This window comes from Coccinella septempunctata, chromosome 4 (assembly GCF_907165205.1).
Source record: "Coccinella septempunctata chromosome 4, icCocSept1.1, whole genome shotgun sequence".
NCBI classification, from domain to species: Eukaryota; Metazoa; Arthropoda; class Insecta; order Coleoptera; family Coccinellidae; genus Coccinella; species Coccinella septempunctata.
Window position 1 is genome coordinate 25,574,892 of NC_058192.1, and position 23,684 is coordinate 25,598,575.

A 23,684-nucleotide genomic window follows, 5' to 3' on the forward strand; every position below is an offset into this window, starting at 1 on the left:
AATTTTCAATCATAAAATGATATCCATTATATATTACAAAACATAATAAATAGTACAGGATGGGGAAAATTCATTTTTCACTGAGGGGATCTCGACAACCGACTTCTTTTCAGAGAACAAATAATGGTGAAAACTGTAGCCTCCTACGATTCTTCGTTTTTGGGTTATTAGCAAAAAATTAGATTTTTACGATTTAGAAAAGTTCTCATAATTTTTTTGTCTTTGAAGTTACAGATCTGAAACTTGAACCTTCTACAGGCACTTTTTTACGTAGAATCCACTGACGAGCTCAAAATATTTCTTCATTTCGAATCATTATGCGAAGTTTTTTTATACGGAAACTTTCATTGAATTTGTTATTTATGAAGTGGAAAAAAACTTTTGTCAGTAAATTCTACGTATAAAAGTGCCTAAGGATGTTCAAGTTTCAGATCTGTAAGTTCAAAGACAAAAAAGTTATGAGAACTTTTCGAAATCGTCCAAATCTCAATTTTTGCTTATAATTCGAAAACGAAGGATAGTAGGAGGCTACGGTTTTCACCATTCTCTATTTTTCTGAAAAAGAGTTCGGAAATGTGTCATCCGTTTTCTCCTAGCTCTTATACCTAGTTTTCGAGATCCCCTAAGAAGACAACGAATTGTTCTCACCCATTCTAATAAGATAATGAATTCACACCTGAATAATGCCTAGGTATTGTATGCAGTGCCTATACTCCATTCACTTTTATTTTAGCAGTCGGTTGGCCATGGAAATTTGACAGATTTCACTCTGTATAGTACGAAAATGTGGGGTTATGATGCTTGTCAAAACATTTTTGGATTTTAAATCAACGCTATGTTGCCCGTTCTACGTAAAAGTTTCTGTTATTACGTATTTTATCACAATGTCGAATCTCTTCGGAAAATATGTGGCGAACATAATTGAAGTTTATACAAACTGATTGAAGGCATACCAAATCCAGTTATTTGCATGGAAGATACAAGAGATCAGTCTAACATCATAATATGCACTAGCTAGCGTTATCTTCTTTGGCTAAAGTATGAATACGTTACATCAGTTGTAGATTTCAAAAATATCAACCCGAAGATGACATGCAGTGGTTAGGAATGGGTATCTCTCGAAGTAATTAACAGATAATTACAAGAATATTAAATTCTTCATCAAAAATCATCTCTCATAAAAATGAGTACCTAAATGGATTTAGGAAGTTTCAAGTCAAGATGCACTTCACCTTTAAACAAAAATTTCACATGAATAAACAATTAACAGGACAACTGGCGCGTATTTGTGGCTGTTCATATGAATACATTGATATAATAATAATAATTAGGTATTTATTGGTACCTTAAGACATTTACAATGTATAGGACAAGTCAAATGAAAAATAGAAAAATCTATTTTCGGGAACTCATTCTACGATGACATTCATCGAAAATCCTGTAGTAAACTTTTCGCATTAATTCACTCAAACACAAAATTCTCAAATGCTACAACTTTTTTGGTTCTCCCAATAGAAGGAAATTCTTCGTCATCCTCTTCATACACAATCTTTCTGATTGTTGAAACATTCAGCTGAAATATAAGTTGTTTGGATTCGGATGAAACATTATATGAATTCTCTTACATTGAATATGTTCGCTATCGTTTGATGTATTGTGGATTTTAGAATATCAGGGTATAACTATTTGAATGGGCGGACCTGAATTCTAAATAGCACTTCCTGAAACCCTATTTCTTTTTTTTCAATCACTTTCGGCATTTTCGTAATAAAAATTGATATTACTTGTGGCAACGGCGTTATGATATTAACGACATTTCATGAGTGCCAACCTTACTCCGTTCTAGTTACAAAAACTTGAGAAAATTATTCCATGGCCAACCGACTGCTAAAATAAATTTGAATGGAGTATAGGTAAAGTATAAAATGAAAAAACACATTCGTATTATTTCATACATTGCCAAGGAGACCCAGGCATTTTATGCATTGCCTAGGCAATGTCATTGAGTATGGGGGGGTTAATACTCAATGGTAATGTATAGAATGCCTGACTTATTACACATTGCCGGTAACATATACAAGTATTGGATTTTTTTTTTAAATAAACATTACTCTTATTTATTTCTATTTCTATTATTATTATTTCTATCTAATTGTGGGAAAGCACTGAGTGGAGGAGCTAAGAGATGAAAACAGGCGAAAACAGGGTTGGGAAATCCTATCAAGAAGAGAACCAATGCATATTGAGGAACGCGAAAAATACTGAATATCCGACGAATAACCGGAGCCTGCTCAGCAAATACTCTCGACAGTCTCGACCCGGGAGTCAGATCAGAATTTTGACGTTTACCAAACGCAAATTATAAACAAAGCTACTTTAGTCGTCAGTTCGACAAAAGCAAGGTGATGGACTGATGGGTAGTACCGATTCAACTCATCAATAGCTATATACGATACAAAATTTACGTTATTACAGTTTTTTAGGACAAATCGCTCCGAAAGTGGATTTCCTGGCCATCTAGATTTCTACATAATTTCAAATTATGTAGAAATCTAGATGGCCAGGAAATAATTTCATATCAGGTTCGCTTTCTGTAACTCCTGTTATTCCAGGGAAATCACGTTTTCCTCGCAAGTATACCGAAAAGAAATCATCTCATAATACCTCTCATAGGAATCTCAGGTGAATGCTTATTTATTGTAATGGCAAAGGATATTATGTTAGTTCAATTTATGACCAAAGTTGGTAAGATGTGATATTCGTTTAATCCTGAAGATATTGGAAACCACACTCTCTGTAATCTATTCAATAGGAGTTAGGGGCGCATGAAATCATAAAGGAATAAAATAATATACGTAATTCACTGCCAGTTGCTTGAGTGGCAATCTGAAAAGAATCCTCAAAATACTGATAAAATGAGTATCGCGATCACTTATAGATTGTGATTTCATTGAGTGCGAAAAAAACAGTGATGGTTTTCAAATGTTAGCATATGTATAAGTAGCAAACAATGAAAATGCAACGCATGAGCATAAAAACTTTGAATTCCGCTTTCGCAAATCTTGATCCGGGAATCACTCAATTGATTGACGGACTATCGATTTACTCACTGCTTGATTTTCAGTTGAAAAAATAGTTAATTCAACAGTTCTTGTCTTGAAAGGTGATTTTTTTCAACAGAAGGTACAACTTATCAAAATAAACAGTTTCACCAAAAAACAATGTAATTAAATATGTAGTAGATGATCTGTTTCCAAGCTTATATGAGTATTTGCAGTTTGGAGTTGGTTTTTACAAAGTAACGTCTTTATTGTGAAGACATAATTTGTTGCATATACAGGGTGATTTTTTTAAGTGTTTCATTAGACGTATTCGAGGGAGGAATTGTAATTCAAGATTTTGGATTTTCGTTTTAGAGTACATGAATTTGAATTGTAAAATATTTTCAAGCGGAATCTACTTCCGGTTTTAGCGAAACGAATGTAACTTCGTTATTTCGAATGTAACACCCTGTATATTTATACATATCCGAATTCTTCGTTCAATTCTACACTGATTTGATGTATGATATGTGCAACCACTCAAGCGGTTTTTGAATTATAACCTGATTATCAAATTTTTTGAAAAAAAGATTGTCCCAAATTAGTGTCCCTATCTTCAAAATCCCTCATTGTGAGAAATTAAGAATTTCTTCTTGAAGTGGAACAAGAGAAAGTACGCTAATACTGTTTCTTGTATAAATTATGAGGAAATATATTATAGGGTGTCTGAAACAGGGCTCCAAAGTGAGCCTCAATAAAACTATGATATCTAAGTTTTTCAAACGACAACCCTATAATTTTGTAACTCCAATCGATTGCTCGTCAAAAACTAATTAGGGTGTCCCTTATGCCTTTAAAATCAGTAGTTTCGCCGTTATTGAATAAAAATCGAATAACACAGTCAGATTCATTTGTATGATTGTATTTTTTGAAATAGGCTATGTTAGGACCTGTCACTCTTTTTACTGATCAAGCACTATGCAAAACATGCAATAATAGTTACACTAGAATGATATATCAAAATTATGTTCTTTTTTTTGCGGCAAAATTAACAGAATTGCAAGAAAGATAATTAGAAACTTAACGAAAGAAATTCACATTGACGAACTTTATATATCATATCATATATAATATCAATGTAGAATTGAACAAAGAATTTGAATATGTATAAATATACAGAGTGTTGCTTTTGAAATAACGAAGTTACATTCGTTTCCAGTAAAACCGGAAAATGATTCCGCTTGAAAATATTTTACAATTCAAGCTCATGTACTCTAAAATGCAAATCCAAAATCTTGAATCCGTATTACAATTCCTTCCTCGAATACGTCTAATGAAACACTTAAAAAAATCAGCCTGTATATCGATTGATTACAAATAGTTTTTCAATACTGCGACTTCTACATACTGTAGCTTCTATGGAAGTAGTTAGGTATTCGAAATTAATCTATTACCTTTCATCTTAATACACAGTAACTCTAAATTTTAGTAACTTTGACTTGAAAATTAGAGTGCTACGGAGGTATCAAAACTAGTCTAGACTCTTTATGGTTCTCCAATAGAGATGGAAATATAAACAAACCGCACTTATCATGTTGGCAACCAAAATTTTTTGTGGAAAGTCGTAAAAAGTAAATTTCGAACCAGCTACAATTTGGATAATAAAGACCCTAGGGGTGTGTGTAAGCATGCTGTTTCTTGAAAAATATTTGATAACGATATTGGTAGGATTTGTAGGTACCAATGATTATCGAATCCTGAAAGTTTCAGATCTCTTATTCGCTTATTTTATGAGAAAGAGAGAATTAGGTGAAAATGCCAAAAAAAAAATCTCAGAACCTCGTGCACCGATTGTTGCAAATTTTGGATATGCTTTGTAGTTCATCATGAAAAACAATTCATTCTTCGTATCGGGGAATCTTGTACTCTGAGTGTTTATTTCATATAAAAATTAGATCTATCATGTTCTACCATATTGGTCAGTTCAATATTATTGAGGTATTTTTATTTTAAAGGATAAAATTCTCTTTGAAATCTTAAGACACAGTTATTGTTAAAAAAACTAGTGGAAAAATTTACAGTATACTAGTGTTCAATCAGTTAAATGAATGACGTATAAAAAAAGCATACGACCCACCTGTTATACAGGAATATTTGACGTAAAGTGTTCCTTCTCCCCAATAGTTTTTTGCACCTGGACAGTCTTCATTCAGAATAAAACTACAATGATTATTTCCGGAACACCTGAAACAAAACAAAAAGTATAATAAAAAATTTTTATATACATTTTCTATCAATACACTGAATGAATCAATTCTTTACTATAGATATGAAATAACATATTATGTATTCCTGTTGAAAGAATAGACGCCGGAGAACTTCTGGAACTGCATATACATATATATATTCTAATTAGCGGAAGCTCTATCAACAAATGTGTATTTTAGCTCGAAAGTGAAATAAATGAGGAGGGCAAATGGAAAGATAGTGTTCCTACCCGTGAAATTCCGAATAAGGTCACGGCTTTGCCATTTTCTTTGCACCCTGAACTTCAACGTACTGGCCCCATTACGTGGCAGGAGGCTGGAGGTCCATGGCCTACTATCTCATTACGCATTATCGATTTTCCACTCCTGCTCTCTGAATTTGGTTGTATCCTTTGCTACTCACTTCAACATTCAACAACAGAATCTGTCGTTTTTTACTCGTTTTCGAGGGTTTGTCTTTTCACTTTCGTTCCACGGAATTAAGACTTCATTTCCAATTACAGTTTTTCAACGTTATTGGAAAAAACGTTTTTTTTCATGTGACGCTTCACTTTTAGCTGCATTGGATTGCGGGTTCAATGCATTGGATACTTTTTTGACGCTCCTTGAAAAACTCTAGCTAATGAAATGAGTATTAATGGGTTTGTCGATCTTAGCTGTTATTGTGTTATGATTAGAACACACATGTTTCAATATTCGGTACTATAGGTAGCTCACTATAGTGAGTTGATCAAACGATGGAGTGGCTAGGTATCTATAGAACCGAATAGTGAAAAAGGTATGTTCTAATACTTAATAACCCAATAATGCGATAACTGAGTTCGACAGATTTCCAAACGAATTTTATGAGTGATATTGCAATCTACATCTTTTCCAATTTTAGTTGTGAAAGTAAAACGATGAATTTCAGAATTCCAGTTAAAAAAATCCGAATTCCAAATTTTACTTTCTGATTGACAATTAAAAATTCCAAATTACGAGTTACATTTTCGGAATTACATTTTAGTCATCTGAATATCAAGTCAGACTTTCTGAATAATACAGGGTGGTCCAACGAAAACTTGACACCTCGATTTTTCGACTTTAAAATGAAAATGTGAATGTGTGCTTGGACCCGTCAATTTGTGATTCGATGGGGAACAACTTTTTTCGCTTTTTTCAACCCCGTTACATCAACCCCCTAACATCAACCCCCTAACGGGAGGGAGCAAAACTCCTGGATTTTTAGTAAGGATGAGTTGTGTTGCGATAACTAATTTCGAAGATCGTATCAAGCACTATCTGACCCAAAAATTTTGTCTTGAAAATATCCATCGATAATGAAAAAACAGCGAAAATAGTGAAAGAGGCAATGTGAAATTCATCTCGAGAATATTATACCGAAATATTTCGAAGGTATTTGGTTGTTATGTTTTTAATTTTTCGTCAAAAAAAAATTCATTTTTTGTCCATTTGTCGAACAAAGTAGACGGAACATCTTTTTGATTTACCATAGTCTATCGTGAACTTTTAAGAACGTTACAAAGTGTGTCAAAGCGATTGTAAATTTGTAGTAGAATTAAAATGGTGTATTCCGTAAAAAAAAGTGTGGAAATGAAAAAATTTGTTTTTTTAAATAACTACATGCGAACAATATCGGCTTTATTTAAAGGGAAGTAGTACATACAAATACAATTCGAGATCAGAACAATCGACATTGGTTGCTTTACGGATGCTACCCCAAATACGAAAATGTGTCACATCTTCGAGCAATAGCCTGAATTACGTACTGAGTCAGTTGAAAAGTATAAATTACCACGTGAGAGGTAATATTAGGACTATTGAATAATTTTCAGTTATTCCTGAATTTCAGAGGAATTTTGGCATATATCGCTATTAAAATCTTTGCAATTTATGAAGAATTCAATCGCCGATGTCACCCCGTCGTTATTTTTATCGAAATATATCGAAAAACTGTCGAAAAATGATTGTCAGAACAAGTTTTATTGACACTAAAGTTCAAGTTTTTTTTACTCATAAAAAAACAACTAAATTGGAAAAAAGACGTCCTTTAACTTCAATACTTCAATTTTTTTTTTAAATCAAGGCTTCACGTAAAAATTGAAAGCGTAAATTAGGGACTAGCGAATGCCGTTTTTAAATCAAGATTCTTTAGGTATTACTCAACGAACGAAATCCTGGAAAAAATTTATCTGCTGCTTACGTTGTGCAATTGGTCTCCAAATTTGACGCTACTAGTTTAGTCGGAAACCAAAAGACGGTGCATGAAAGGGACGAAGTGTGGGACGTGGCTGTCTGAGGTCATGTAGCAATGGATCCGACCTTAAGTACTAGGAAATTGTCCGATGTATCTGGTGTTTCACGCACAACAATAATGAGAATCCTGACAACAACATGAATTAAATCCTTATAAGGTACGATTGGTTCAGGAACTCAGAGAGGATGATCCCGTTCGCCGACCCTCATTGGCCAAATTCATTCAGATCTATTGGAGAACGATAATTTTAAAACAAGATGGCGCACCACCTCATTTCGTTCAACTGGTGTGTCAGTTCTTAGATCAAAATTTTCGTCACGCCTGGATTGGAAGAAGGGTACATATTGGATGGCCACTCATATTAATTGATTTGGCTCCACTGAATTTTTTTTTATGGGGTCACCTGAAATCCAAGATTTGTGCTACCCAGCCTGAGTCACTGGAGAATTTGCGAACTCGGATCATTAATGAATGTCGTCAAATTACACCAGAAATATTGAGTGAATGTTTTCAAAAAAAATATTATAACTGCATGGAAGTGAATGGTGCTCATATCCAGCATGTAATAAACTAATCACGGAAAAGTTATTTCCCCGAATCAGAAATTGACGAGTTCGAGCAATTTTCCACATTTTCATTTCAAAGTCAGAAAATCGAGGTGTTAAGTTTTCGTTGGACCAGATGCACTGTATGTGAAAAAGTATGTTGTAGTTACTGTAGTTGTTTACAAGTTCAGTTAGCGATAGTTTTCTGTAGGTATAATATCCGTTTGCACAAAAATTTTTCAATGCAGGTTCACCCATTTCTCTGATTTCTATAGTAGTTACCAAAAAACAATCATTGAAATGAGTAAGACTCAATTCTAAAAAACCTGATTCAAAAGTCAGTGCAAACAGGCATAAGTGGAGAGAATAAAATGGTCTCCTGTTGTGAAGCTTAAGCGCATCTTGAAAAAAAAGTATAGAATTTTTTGTGAGAGCTTTCGACCAGGAATGAGTTGATAAAAGTAAACGCAAACTGTCCCATCGAAATCGTTTAGATATGAAAATTTTTTCTCTTCATTCTCATACATAAATTGCCAAAAATATGTAACCTTCACAAAGAAAAATTATATGTATGGCAAATGCAGATAGAAATGCTCATTTATCAGTGCCTATAGATATTATCGAAATAAAAATGATTGATAATAAATATTAAAAATCTGTACCCCTCACCGTTAAATCGGCATAATTCACCCTCCATTGAAAGTCACCCTACGAATTTGTGGCACGTGTCCCCAGATATATGGAAGTAATTAATTTTCAGATAAATAACCGAGATATAGTGTGAAAGTTTCACATTGAACCATTTACCGATTGCTTGAAGTAGATTGTATGTCTATAGTGAAAAATCAATAAAGTTCACTGAAAAATGCTAGGGGCGAGGGTTGTTGGGTTATTCATCTTTCTCCTAATTCTAATGTTTAGAGCCGAGTGTTTTGTTTTCTAAATTTGATCATAACAGTGCCAAATTATGAAAAAACATGCTCGTGTCATTTAGATTTCGAAATGGTATAACTCACTGTATTTCCAGCATTTAATACACAATAATAATGAATTCCTATTACAATAAGTCAAGACCTAGTTTAGTATAAATCTTATTTTTAAAATTTGAAGCATCTGGAATGGGACATGCAAACAAAATAAAGCAATCATTCATTAGAAGCTTTAGAGCATGTATCAGAGCTCATGGTGGCCACTTTGAACACCTTTTGTAAAATTTAATTCAGTAAAACAATGAAACCATATTTCAACATCGTTATTTTTACTCAGTTATGAAATCAATATTTTTAAGTTCATTTCAAGTAGGTAATGAAGTAAATTTTTGTACCCGAATACTGTTTTTTTCTAATTAAAAAAGTGCTGAAACTTATTTCATTTCATCATCAATAATGAAAGAAAACGAGAGAAAATAACAATTGTAAAAGTAATATCATTTTATTGGATTAAATTTAACAAGAGGTATTCAAAGTGACCACCATGAGCTCTAATACATGCTCTACATCTTCTATAGAATGATTGCTTTATTCAGCTTGCATATCTCACTTCAGTTGCTGAAAATTTAAAAAACAAGGTTTACATTAACAATTCTATTTTGTATTGAATGCTGGAAATACAGTGAGTTATACCATTTCGGAATCTCACATGAAACAGGCATGTTTTTTCTCAATTAGTCACTGAAGTGACCATATTTCTATATAGGAATACTATCCAAAAAAGCAGATTCAAAAAATTCCTTTATTTGGAGAGTTGCCACCAAAAAGAGTGGCAAAAGGTGTCATTTGTTTTAATTTTCGAAAACCGAGGGATCAAACATAAGACATATTTTTCTGAACCCCCACAACGTCCCCTCTACCATATTATCCATTCATTACGCCACACCCTGTATATATTCAATCAAATTTCTAATCCCTTTCAACCCCCTTTTCTTTTGTATCTTGAACGGTTTGTATCTTGAACGCTCCTCTAAGATTTCAAGAAAATTTAAGAACTTTACAGATATTACAAGAAAGAATCATCAATAATTTTTCCATTTACTTGAGTCCGTTAACAATCTAATGAAAGAATACACGAAAAAAATGCAGTTTTACCGATGAAATTCTGAACTAAAGCTTCGTTGAAAAATATTGATCAAAGGTGACTGAAACTTGGTCACACTTAATAGTTGAACTATGCCGCTATAACAATAGCAATAATATATGCATTTTTTTTGTTATTTTAAACGATTTCGAACCTTCAATAATTCATTAATATCACGATACAATGTTGATTGAAAAAGTCGGAAGATTTAGGTCAACACTCCATGCATATTACCTTAACCCCGGATAAATACTCCAATGAAACATCTGCCCATCAGTCTTCCTGTGACACAACAGCACTCATTTACACACTTTCATGATCAATTTCGTGCTGTCCTGTGACAAAATCCACAGGGTGCATATTAAGTTTACCCGAGTAGGCCGAATATTCAATGGGGGTGGAAACTGCATACGTCATTTATGCAACAGACACATGGCAGGAGCACGTGCTGCATTTTCGATGCACGCGTCATCTGAAACCATGACCTCATACTTTGTTTGTACTGCAGCCTGCACGTTGTTATCAGAATATAGCATCACCCCTGAACTACCCTAACTAGGAAATCGTTTTAACGCTCTCACCTCAACATAGCATATGGTTGCCAATTAATTAAAGCGGTGAACACATATGAGCGGCCGCGGCCACGATCACGATCACGATCGTGAGACATCGCGACTGAATGCCGCTATATCGCTGAGCAGATCGTGATATTATGTGCGGAATATGACATTTGCATGGGACGCTTCTCGATCGTGATCGTGATCGTGGCCGCGGCCGCTCATATGTGTTCACCGCCTTAAGATTCGATAATAAAATCATTTATGAATTTCAGATTAAGGATCGAATTTTTCACCTGTTCGTTCTGGGTCAGTATAGCCTTGATTGGACAGACAAAAAAGATTTTTTTTTCCTACTAAAGGTTTCAACTAGGATGTTTCAATTCTCAACTCAATTCAATAAATCTTAATCAGATACTGGAATGATGATGTTCAAGAAAAATATTTCAATCAGATGTTTCTGCATTTTCGAAGTGAATACTTCTTTGGGCGAGCTCGGACGTTGAGTGTGATTCAAGATTTTTTCAAATCAAATCTGCGTTACGACCGAATGAAACAAAATAGTGGTATGGGTGGCTTTATTCCAGAAGTGGAAGTGGGATCCTGATCTTACTGCTATCAAAGAGACTCTTTGCTGCTATGCTTCGGCTTCGGATCGGACTCTTTGGAGTTGCATTCGGACTTCTGTCTTTGTAGAGGGTGGCCCGTTTAAAATTCCCTATCCCCTTATCTGAGAAATTGTAAAAGCTACAAAAAATAGTTTCATATAAAAGTTGTTCGTGCTCTTTCGAAAAGACATGGCGGTAACAAAAAGTTGCCTTTTGTTAAATGGAACTCCCTGTATATGATAAGATATTTGAATAGTACTTGAAAAGCCATTTTCAAAAACATGGGTCAAAGGGGTCTACGATTTTTTGTTTTGGACTTAGGTATAAGCATTTATCTGTCAAAAAGTGTCCAACTTCAAAGGCCTGTAAAATATATTCTATGGAAACTAGAAAGTCCTACGTGGTGTCAAAAAAATTGTAATTTAGTCTTCTTCTTACTAATACTTTCAAACTTTGAAATTTACCAACAAGTAATCAGTGTTGCCAGTATTTGAAAATTGTAATGTTTCTCAACTTTTTTAAATGGAACATTTTCGCGTAGAGCGTTCCAAAAGCTATTTGATGATATAGGATATCATGGGTCTCCTGGTTATAGTTACAAGTAATTTACTTTGGTAAGTCTAGAATATTGGTATAATTCAAAAATGAATGAGTAAAATCGTATCCATAGCAACATAAAAAAAATGTTTCAAAGCTAGAAATTTCAGCTCTAGATTATGGAGATAATTTTTGTTGCTAGTTGCTATAGCAACGTTTTCTATATAAAATCCACTTATAAGAATCAAATAACATTTATTTCAACATAAATTGATTAGTAGCTCTCAAAATAATACTAGAAGACCTCTGATATAATACAATATGATACAAATATTTCTTGGAATTCTATATTCAAAAATGTATTAATATATAGTGTGTTCCATTCAAAGAAATTGAGAAAAACTACAATTCTCAAATGTTGGCTTGGCAACACTGATTACTCGTTTGTAGTATTCAAAATTTGAAAGAATTAATAAGTAGAAGATTAAATTACAAGTTTTTTGTTTGGTTTTGACAGTTTATGACTTTGCCAATATGCGTGCACTTCTTATTACATTTATTGTTGTCGATGTTGAAGATAACCTTACCGTCCTTACCTATCCATTCATCCCAATGACTAAATTAGAAAAATTCCATTTTTGGAATAGAGCTTTGATCTCTCGGCCTGAGGAAGGTGAGAAATAAACCACCGAAACGTCGCCATAGAGATCTAGGTTTTTATTGTTCCTTCAACCGCTATCAACATTCTTTATATTTGTATTTATTATTTATATTGGAACGAAAATATGAAGAATCAACAAAAGAATTAATTTATCAGAGCAGGAATTATTATTAGTGGACAATTTCCTATGAAAAACGGTTATAAGCGTTTAACCTCTTCTTTGACTCTGAATCAACTTGTAGAGAAATTTATGTTGACATTGGATTTAACAAGCAAGAAAATCACTGCCCCAATAAACACACACACGTGTATTATACGTTTATATGTGGTGGGGGGCGTTGATTCAAGGTTACTCATTGAATTTTGTAACGTTATTTCGAAACCTAAATTCCACCATAGGTTGATTTCACATATAATAAACGTTTATGATCAAGCTGGTTACTGAATCCACTAACATGAAACGTTGTTATTTTAGTTCACCCTCAACGTGTATTCAATAGGAAGTGAGAAACATTGAATTAACGTTGAATACGATACCATTTAACAACTCGTTACTGTGGTCACCAATATGTAACGTTTCTTTAGCGTACTTCCTCAACGTATATTCAATAGGAAATAAATAACATTACATCAACGTCGTATACGAAATCATTCAACAACTCGTTACTGTAGTCACCAATATGTAACGTTTCTTTAGCGTACTTCCTCAACGTATATTCAATAGGAAATAAATAACATTACATCAACATTGTATACGAAATCATTCAACAACTCGTTACTGTAGTCACCAAAATGTAACGTTTCTTTAGCGTACTTCCTCAACGTATATTCAATAGGAAATAAATAACATTACATCAACATTGTATACGAAATCATTCAACAACTCGTTACTGTAGTCACCAAAATGTAACGTTTCTTTAGCGTACTTCCTCAACGTATATTCAATAGGAAATAAATAACATTACATCAACGTTGTATACGAAATCATTCAACAACTCGTTACTGCAGTCACGAATATGAAACGTGAATATGTGGTGTTTTCTCAAAGTATATTCTATTAAATGCAACGAACATCCCCTTCTTGTAGCCACTATTACAGAACATTTCCTTGTCTTGCCAAGTAGTATATATCGAAAAAAAATGAGTGTCCTGTATTTGGCATTGTAAAAGCAATAGCGATCACTTTTTTATAATGGATTGAGTATGTTGTACCAGTTACCATTAGTTATGAGATCTGCTTATAATTTGAATCAATTCAAGAGACTGGTAATGGCAATAAAGAATATGTATTGGGCGGATGACTGTTGATGTAGATATATTGTAAATATAATGTTATGAACTTTGTAGCCTTAAGCTAATGGAATATTCACTACTACTACAATAAAAACTATAGGGTGCAGTGGTCTCGATGGCGGCGATGTAGGGTAGGACGCCAGAGGTTGCAGGTTGGAATCCCGGCGGTAATGGATGTTTGCGGTTGTCTCGATGAACCTAGTGTGGGAAGAGATATAATGTTGGCTAATGGGAACTATTACAAGACTGGTGAGTGCTGGGCAGAAAAAAAGTAAATATTTATTTTAGAATCAACATTTGAATTTCGTATAAGCGAACGTTATTTCAATCGAATGGCAACGTTATATTCTCGTAGAATTTCCATTCCAAAAAGATTGTCCGCTACGTTACTGTACCACTAGAACGAAACGTATTTCCTAACGACATTTTGCCGGTTTCTCAACGTAGCGTTACTTGAAGAACTCAACGTTACTTCCACGTATCTGTGTTTATTGGTACCAATTTTTTATCTGATTGGATCACTATTTTTGAAAAAACTGTTAAAATATTTTATACCAAATCCAAGAGGCATTAGACGTGTCCAGTACATGGATGGTTGGCCGCTGGGGTCATGATTATCATGATAATCCTCATAAATACTCATGCTGCCTTTCGATAAACTGCTCGAATTAATAATCACAGGGCACCGTTTTCTTCAAAACTTTTGTTCATTGAGCTAATTGCGATAGTATTCAAAAGGCAATTTCTCAAACATAGCCAGAGGATGGCTTCACGACTGACCTTGCAAAAAGGCCCCTTTGAAACCACTGGATCACCATATTTGGAGATTTTTTTATATCAACAGTTCTTTCAGGTGAAGTAAACACAAAGGAGGTCCTTTCTTAGGAGATTGATGATCAGCAAACTATGATGAGAAAGTTGACTACAAATAAAATTACTTCCAGAGTACTGAAATGAATTGAGCAAAATGGAGGCTGCTTTGAAAAACTGTATAGGTATATTATTCGAATGGCAAAATGAATCGCCTTGTATTATGGTTATAAAAAACGATAGACCCATAAATTATAGGATACTAGCTGACCCGGCAAACCTAGTTTTGCCATTTAAATTATTTCTAGGGTAGATAATAATAACGAACTCATCATTTTAAATTTTCGGTTTACTCGATATAACTTAACTTTTTGTCCAAATGTCGAAAACCTATAAGTACTCTATGATTGCTCGATTGGTCGTAAGAAAAAGGAATGCCTTTTTTTCTGTTCTGTACAATTTTTTTTGGGAATATTTTGTTATATAAACCTTGCCCTAACAATAATAAACACAACAAAAAAAGAATTGTCCAATTTGGTGCGATCGTTTGAACAATAAAGCATTTTGAAGTAAACCATAGATCCTCTTTTATTAATATAGATTTAGTGGCACCTCGATGTCCTCCAACTACCCACACTTCCTGTATGTGCTTATCCTAATGAATCACCCTGTATTATCATCGAGCTGATGTGGCCTATACTGAGTATATCTCCACCTACCTGAAGATACTATTAATTGTAATTAGTGAAACACGTGCAGCGTGCAGTGGATAGAAACTTCATCCTAGTGGAAATCATGTAATTCAGTTTCTAGTTTTTACGAATTTTCAACTTGCCCCATTCTACACTTTCACTTTACCTTGATAATAGGTATGCAAAATATCTTTGTACGAAACTGTTGATGTTAAAGTCTTGCCGTCGAAAAGTACCTTTATTCACACTCAGTAACCAGCAGGTGATATATAAATGTTGATGAATGATTTTATTTTATAAAATTGAAAAGAATATCTAGAGAGTATTTCATTTGACAATTAATTTTGTTATATAAATGTCTCTATTCATGTGCATTTTTCGAGAAAAAGTCCAAATTTTGTACGCATTCGCGTCCAAAGTTTTCAAAACTAATAAAGCTTCTCGTAAATTTCGAACTGCTATGATACATACCTTTCATCTCTATTCTGTAGAAGATGAATGGTTGCTATTTTTTAAAACACCATTACCTCACCTCTTTATATGAATAGATAAATAATCGGGACTCCTTTAAACGCATACAACCAGATGGTTTTCAAACATTGCTTTCATTAATACATATCTTCGCTATTTTTAGGATCCATTAATGCTTTCTATCTGTACAACAGAAATCGATCTATACGTAGAAATAGTTGCAACATTTTTTCTAAGTGGCATCTCAGATGATAGGGTAACGTTTTCAAACAGGATATTCTTCCAGATGAGATTTCACTCTGAAAAGCAATCTCGTAAACCCATGAAGATTCAAATTGTGGAAAAATATTCGTAGAAACCGTATTGCGAACGAATTTTTGAACCAAACTGGCCAAATTCGAAATTCATTCGATAAAACTGAAGATAAATTACACTTAGGCCGTAAATGAGGTTACATTACAATGCGATCTACTGTGCATTCCACTGAAGCTGTTCTCGTCACTATACGTTGTCTAGACAGCTCGCATTCCAGTCCTAGAGCTCCATAATTTGGCTTCAAGGAGGCTGCTAAAATTTTTCTCGATTTTGATTTTCTTTATCGTCTAGTCACTAAGAAGATTCGTTAATGGATGTACTTGGTCAGAGGGGACTAGGCTCTCTGAAGTCTGATTCCCATTGCCCTCAGTGGCCTCAGTAATCGTACCTAATCTAATTCATCACAAGTCACAAGATTCATCTCCAGTGGTTGGACACGCACACGATAGCTTCAGTCATATAAACAGAGACTGGTCTTTGTATTCTATCGCGCGTCCTCCTCCTTTTGTGAATGTGGGGAACGAGAAAGAACCATAAATCATCATTTTCCCATTTATAAATTTCAGGATGGTTTTAAGGGTATACATACAGTTTCCGATTCTTTCTTGAATTGGGTTGTCAATTTTAGGTCATTCTGACATATTGAATCTAATTTTGTTATTTTACATTTTTCTGCTTTTGTTTTCTCTCTATTTCAGATAAAAGTTTCTGGTATCTTGGAGAAGACTAACTGGATTTTCTTTTTTTTTTCAAAGAAAGGTTCAATTTTTGCAGTGTGAGATGCCCTTCAATATGAAATATTTCAGTTTATTTCGTAAACAATTTCATTTCTTACACTCCACTACACTCACGGGAAGAAAGGTTTTTTTTTACTGGGGTTTTGCCGTAAGCTCTTGTATCATACACCAAATTGTATCGTACACCGTTTACGCCAACCTCTGGTAAAACTGTATCTCATACACATGATATACCTAATTATTGTTTGCTGTTGAAAATTTTAACGCTCTGTATAAGAAAAAAAAATACTACTACTACTGTTGCTGCAATTATTGGTCTCACAATCATGAGGTTAACCTATAGCAACGACATAAGTGTGACTGCGACTTATACATATCGTGAATAGATGATTATGTATATCGATTACTCCGAAACTTATTGGGTATTCTGTTCAGTGACAAAGAAGAAAGGCAACAGTACAAGTAAGTGGTTCCGAAAACATGATTTTTTTCATCTTTTTCAAGTCTATTCCTTGATTTTCAATCCCATTAATCAGTAAATCGAAGACAAGATTGATTTGAAAATTTTTTCGCAGGTTGTTGCGTTATTATATTTCCTCAGTTTTGCAGTCGAATTCTAGTTTCGAAATGCGCAGATTTTGGCTAATAATTCGGTTCTCGGAAAGTAGGTAAACTTCAAAACAATCATTCAAGGTTGTGTTCCTTTTTTCTAGAGGTTCCTTATAAATCAGAGCTCTCTTCAGTTCTGAAACTTGTGGCCACAAAAGTGTTTCAATATACAGGGTGAGTCTTTGACTCGTACAAGTGTTTTAACAGTAGATTCTTGAAGTCAAAAGAAAAAGGGAAAGGAAAGGAAAGAGGAAAACCATTTTTCCTCTACCATTTTTTCCGAATCGGTTTAAAAGATACAGGGTGTTGAAAAACTATAAATAATGTTATGTTTAATTCTCTCACAAAAGGTTTTATCGAATGAAATGTATTTCGGTATATAGTTTTTCATTTATTTGATGAATCTTTTTCGAATACAAGATGATATCACCCACGTCTTCCAGTGTTCTCATTATGACCATTAGGTAACATAAAAATACCAAAAATTCAAAGAACCCAACTCTTCAAACTAAGTTGGACGATATCTAATGAATATTTGAACGTTTTGTAAAATAAAAGTATTCCACATATTTTCTCGTATAATGCCCCATTTTCGAGTAATTTGATGTTCAAAAATAAAAAATATCTTTGTCGAAAAATTTGGTACTGTATGCAATTTTTTTTAAAAGATCCTCAGATGTGTGGTGTCACATATTTAGCTAGTTTTTCCAGAAGTAATTTTGTTTTTCTAGGGTTGGAACAGCTCATTATGTCATAAAATCATTTCGAAATAAAAAGCTTAGATTTTGTTGTGTAGGTTGTGGCTCCCTCTGTTTCTGAAGCTCTAGCACATATGATCAATTTGTCGATCACCACCGGTAGGTTTCCATCAGCTTTGAAAACGGCTATAGTCTTACCGATACATAAAAAGAATGACCTTGATGAAATCACTAATTATAGGCCTATCTCCATTTTGGGTTTTTTTTCCAAAATGTTCGAGAGGGTGGTATGTGACAGGATGCTAGAATTCCTCGATAAATATAATATCATTGCTGACTCGCAACATGGATTCAGGAGAGGTAGGTCAACCCAGTCGGCTGCCAGTTCCTTGACTGATTGTGTGTACAGGTCTCTTGATTCTGGTAAAAATGTTGCTGTATTGTTTTTTGATCTCTCTAGAGCCTTCGATTCCTTGAATCACGAGTTCATTTGCCAGAAACTCCACAGGTTGGGCTTTCGCGGTGTCTTTTCTGAGTGGCTGCGTAGTTTTTTGGGGGGCAGATCCATGAGTGCTAAAGTTGACAATTCCTTCTCCAGAATATTTTATATAAATCATGGAGTACCACAAGGCTCTGTGTTAGGACCATTGTTGTTCCTATAATTCGTTAATGATTTGCTGGAATATGTAAGAGCTAAAATATTAATCATGTGTCTTTGATTTTGACGACTTACACCTTTGATGAGATTATAGAGTACCTTAAGTATATTCTGGAGAGGTTTGTACACTGGTGTGACAGGAATGGCCTTATTGTGAATGTTGATAGGACTGAATGTGTTTATTTTGGTGCTAATGTCAGCTCCATCAGGGATATAAAATTACGGTTCGGCAATATGAAGATCCGGTCAACGGGTTCTACTAGATTTCTTGGAGTATATATATATCAATTCCTACGCTGGGATGAACATATTGATTATCTATGTGAAAAAATAAATAAGGTTTTTTATGCTATATCCCGTATAAGAAAGTCAATGCCACTGAGTTCTGTTATGAGTGTGTATTACGCGCTTGTGTACTGCCATTTATCTTATAATATTATTCTGTTTGGTAATGCGGCGAGTAGCAGTTGATTGTTTATTGCTCAGAAAAGAATTTTGCGCCTCATATTCGGGATCTCGCGAAGAGAATCGTGAAGACCCCATTTCATTGGGAACCAAGTTCTGACCCTTCCATGCATCTATATTTATAATGTATTGTCATATATCAGATCGAATTTAAGTTCACTAAAGAAAAATTCCTATTTCCACAACTATCCAACTAGGATCTCGGATATGCTTATTATCCCGGTTCACAAGACAAAGAGGTTCGAAACGTCCGCCCTATACCAGGGAATATTGCTCTACAATCATCTCGCATCTGTCTAATAGAAAATGGATGATGTTTCCTTCAAAAACAAAATAAAAAAATTTCTATTGCAAATTGCTTATTACAGTGTTGGGGAATACCTGAGTGATCTGGCCACTAAGCCACTGATATACATATTTTCAATTGTTTGTTTGTTATATATATCTTGTAACTGACTTGTCCCATACATAAGTGTATGTCTGAAGGGATTAATAAATTATTATTATCATGAAAACTTGAAATGGCTATATATTTTCATCAGGGCCGAATCGGAAACAATGGTATAGGAAAAAAGTTTTTCTTTTGACCTCAAGAATCCACTTTTAAAATATTTGTACGAGTCAAAGACTCGTATATCAGTTCGATTTCATTTTGACTTTCTCTGGAATAAGCATTATCTTGACTGCTTCATCAAAAGCATCATTTCAAATAAACTCACCTATGGTTGAGGCATTGCCTGGGATATTGTATAGGAAACGGTGTTGAAACTTCTAAGGATGCATTGGTGCCAGGAACAAATGATGCTTCTATTATAGCAATAATTGACGTAAAGTGTTTACAAGTCAAGTATATGCTACAAGACTCACAGCCACTAGCTGAAACGGTTTCTGAAAAGAACAAAGAATTAATTATTTGATGGAATGTGATGATCGTTGAAGATTTATAATTATTATCCTCAGGGTGGGTGAATCAAATGGAAATTTTATTTTTTAGACCTTAAAACTATGGTGAAGTCCCTGTGAAACCAGCTATGATCTTTATTCGAAAGGAATACAAGTACGAAAAACTGTCTATTACAGTCGAGCCTGCAAATTGATAGCCGAGGCGTAGCCGAGGATAGCAAGCAGTCGAGACAATAAAGGCAGTTTTTACCAAGGTGCATATTACATTTCTTCGTCGACCTGACATATCTTTATGAAAGTAAGAAGTTATCCGTTTTATGGCCTCATCTAGGTGTGCGTAATTTCCAATTGCCTGAGTTCTGGTCAGGTGTTACTGTTATCCATATCGCTATCTCAACCCATTCTTGAATATACCGAACACTATCACTAACATTCAGATCACCTAATTCACTGGTAAAATCTAGCCAATTTCATAAAGAATTAATTCGACAACATCAAATGACAGTTATTGTCACAGGCACTTATCAAATTCTGTCTCACAAAATTAATTCAATCGCCCCGGAATTTAATATATTGCTTAGTGACGAAGAGCCGGACGAAAAGTAAATCAGGACGAAAAGTACTCGCCTTCAGAAATAGTCTACTTTTCGTTCGGAATAAACTGGTACGTATGTCATTTTTTGTTCAGGTCGACGAAAAAATATATTTTTTTTTCAAACGTAACGTGCGCGTCTGAAGAATAATTTATAATATACGGTCCAAATTGTCAAAAGGAGTGAAATTGATTCGATGGGGGACTATGAAAATGGCCAATATATCAAGAGTGGCTTTCCTCAAGAAAAAGCTGCATAGGATGCTAATTTGACAGTTATCAAGAAAATATGTCTAAAAAAGGGTGTCTCCATCCAACTCACCCCTTGAAAACAACTCTAAAGGGCAAAGATAGAGTTCTATACTAGCTGACCCGGCAAACGTTGTTTTGCCATATAAATAATTTCCTAGCGGGGATAACTAATTAAATGATGATTGATCAGTTTTCGACCGGAGAGGAAAAATGATTAAATGACTAAAACGGCTATTAAAAAATAAGGGTTGATCGTAGAAGGGTGAAAATTGAGGATTGTATGTATTTTGTATGTTGTATCATAAAAAAATAGAAATTAAAAATTTTGTCTAAAAAATAAAAATAAAAATTAGGGGTGGACTACCCCTAACATTTAGGGGGATGAAAAATAGATGTTGGCCGATTCTCATAGATACCGGATAAGCACAAAAAATTTCATCAAAATCGGTCAAGCCGTTTCGGAGGAGTATGGCAACGAAAACTGTGACACGAGAATTTTATATATTAGATAATCTTTGCTAAAAGGTTTTTCACCAGCGGTTGGTCAGTGAGGGTCATCTAGGTCTTTCAGAAAAGTTGCTGCTTTTGTGCTTTTGTACCCAAAGGCCATTCGATTCGGAGATACAGGGTGATTTATGGATTTCGGCTGAAGTTTTCGATATCCATAACTTGAAAACGAGTTGTCCGACTTTGATGAAAATTTGTGGGCTCGTTTACTCCCAATAGCCTTCGAGATGGCACTGGCAATTTGTAGATTATCAAGACACAATTCGATATATTGAGATTTATTTTTCAATTATCAAAATCTATATTATCTGGATCAGTTGGAGAATTTCAGTTGCAGAATTGAAAAAAAAATATTTTTTCAATCAAATTTAATTTTCACTTCGCATGGCACACTTGTTCCAAAAGAGAAACGAACGAACGAGATCATAATTCGGGTTCATCTTCAAGAATACAGTTCTGTTTTCAATCATTTAGTTATAATTTTCAATGCCACCTGCCGAGATTTCGAATAATAAGAGCCCTCTTTTCAATTACTTATCATTCTGAATCATCAACACACTCTAAGTGTTCAAGTAAGCTACTTAAAATTTATACTTGAAAAATGTATCATTGAACTAAGTATAAATTCTCTCAAAATTATCAAATCTTAGGCAGAATGACGTGTGATATCTTTCTTCGAAATCAATTCACATAGTGAATATTCAATGTCCAAAAAATTCATATTGCAGAGCAAACACACTCACGAAATAATACATTTTCCTAGATCGTACATACCTACCCATCATTCTATCTAATATTTGATAATTTCGCAAGAAATCATAGATCATTTTTCAAATATTTTTTTTCAGGCAACTTGCTTGAAGACTTGGTGTGTTGATGTCTCAGAATGAAAAATAATTTAAGGAAGGGCTTTTGCTATCCAGAATTTTGGCAGGTAGCAGATACTGAAAACATAAGTTTCTCAACTAACCCAGAAAATATAGATTTTTATATTTATTTATTTATTATTTTATCCTGATTCTCTGTAGGTACCGAAATATCCCTCAGAAGCTCCCTTTGCTTGTACGAGTTCGTTTAGGCTTTGTTACTGTATCCTTACATGGTCCTCACGCCACATTCGTCACAGATTGAAAAATCTCAATATCCTGAGGATTGTCCTGATTTACTTGAAATTGCATCTGTCATCTTGGAGGGTCATTAGAAGTCAAAGAGCCCACAGAATTTCTTTAAAATCGGACTACTGATTCCTTCGTTATCTATAGATATCGGAAATTAAGGTCAAAATCCATAAATCACCCTGTATCTCCTAAACTAATGGACTAAACTATAGAAGAAGCAACTTTCCTGAAAGGTGTAGATAAGCAGATAACGTTTCTTGTTATTGTCAAGTAATACTCATCATCAAAATGTATTATGGTGCCCTATTTCGGAAGCTATGTAGGAAAAAATTGATGAAGCTAGACCCTTTTTAAGAGTTCTAACACCCTTACTAAATGGTATCAGACATAGTTTTTTGATGAATAATGCGCGACATATTTATTAATATTAAAATATACAGTGTTCAGTGAACAATTCCTGAATTCCTGATGCAGTGACCATTCATTTTTTTACATTCAAATTGGCCAATTCACGACAAGTTGAATGCGAAATTGCGTATCAGTATCAGTTCGAAGCGAGGCTGGCGTTTATCGAACGTTTTCAGCTAGACGGGTGGTAATCTAATCCGCTTTTCGAGAATCAGGTCGATTCTGTTCGCATCTTGTTATAACATTGCTAAATCTACAACATTGTTATAATTATAAAATATAGCAATATGACTGAGCGAACGAATATTCTGTTTCACCGTTTTACGCAAGATTGATTATGAGTTTTGGCCATAGCAATATTGTTGAAAAATAATCGAATGTTTGAGCTGACAACACTGTTTTGAAGGCTGAGATTCTCATTTCATAGAAAAGAACATGTAATTCTATAATTGTTCTATGGAAAAGAAGAATAAGTTGTGTTACTTGTGTTTAATCAAAGAGTATCATCAATTGATACTCTATGGTTTAATGTTTTATTCGGTATTTGGATTGCGAGTTTTTGGTTGAACTGTGCATCATGTCTGAAAATACGAAAACAACAGAAAAACAG

At 34.2% G+C, this 23,684-nt stretch overlaps 1 protein-coding gene across 2 annotated transcripts in view; it reads right to left on the minus strand.

The window, feature by feature from the left end:
• The window catches only part of LOC123310661, a 56,331-nt gene that overhangs the window by 24,704 nt on the left and 7,943 nt on the right, over window positions 1-23,684 (minus strand). For both annotated transcript variants that reach the window (XM_044894215.1, XM_044894213.1), the window contains exons 3-4: window positions 20,014-20,182; window positions 5,179-5,285 (exon numbers count right to left, since the gene is read on the minus strand). In XM_044894215.1, coding sequence (XP_044750150.1) covers window positions 5,179-5,285; window positions 20,014-20,182 — 276 coding nt within the window. The remainder of the gene's footprint in view (window positions 1-5,178; window positions 5,286-20,013; window positions 20,183-23,684) is intronic.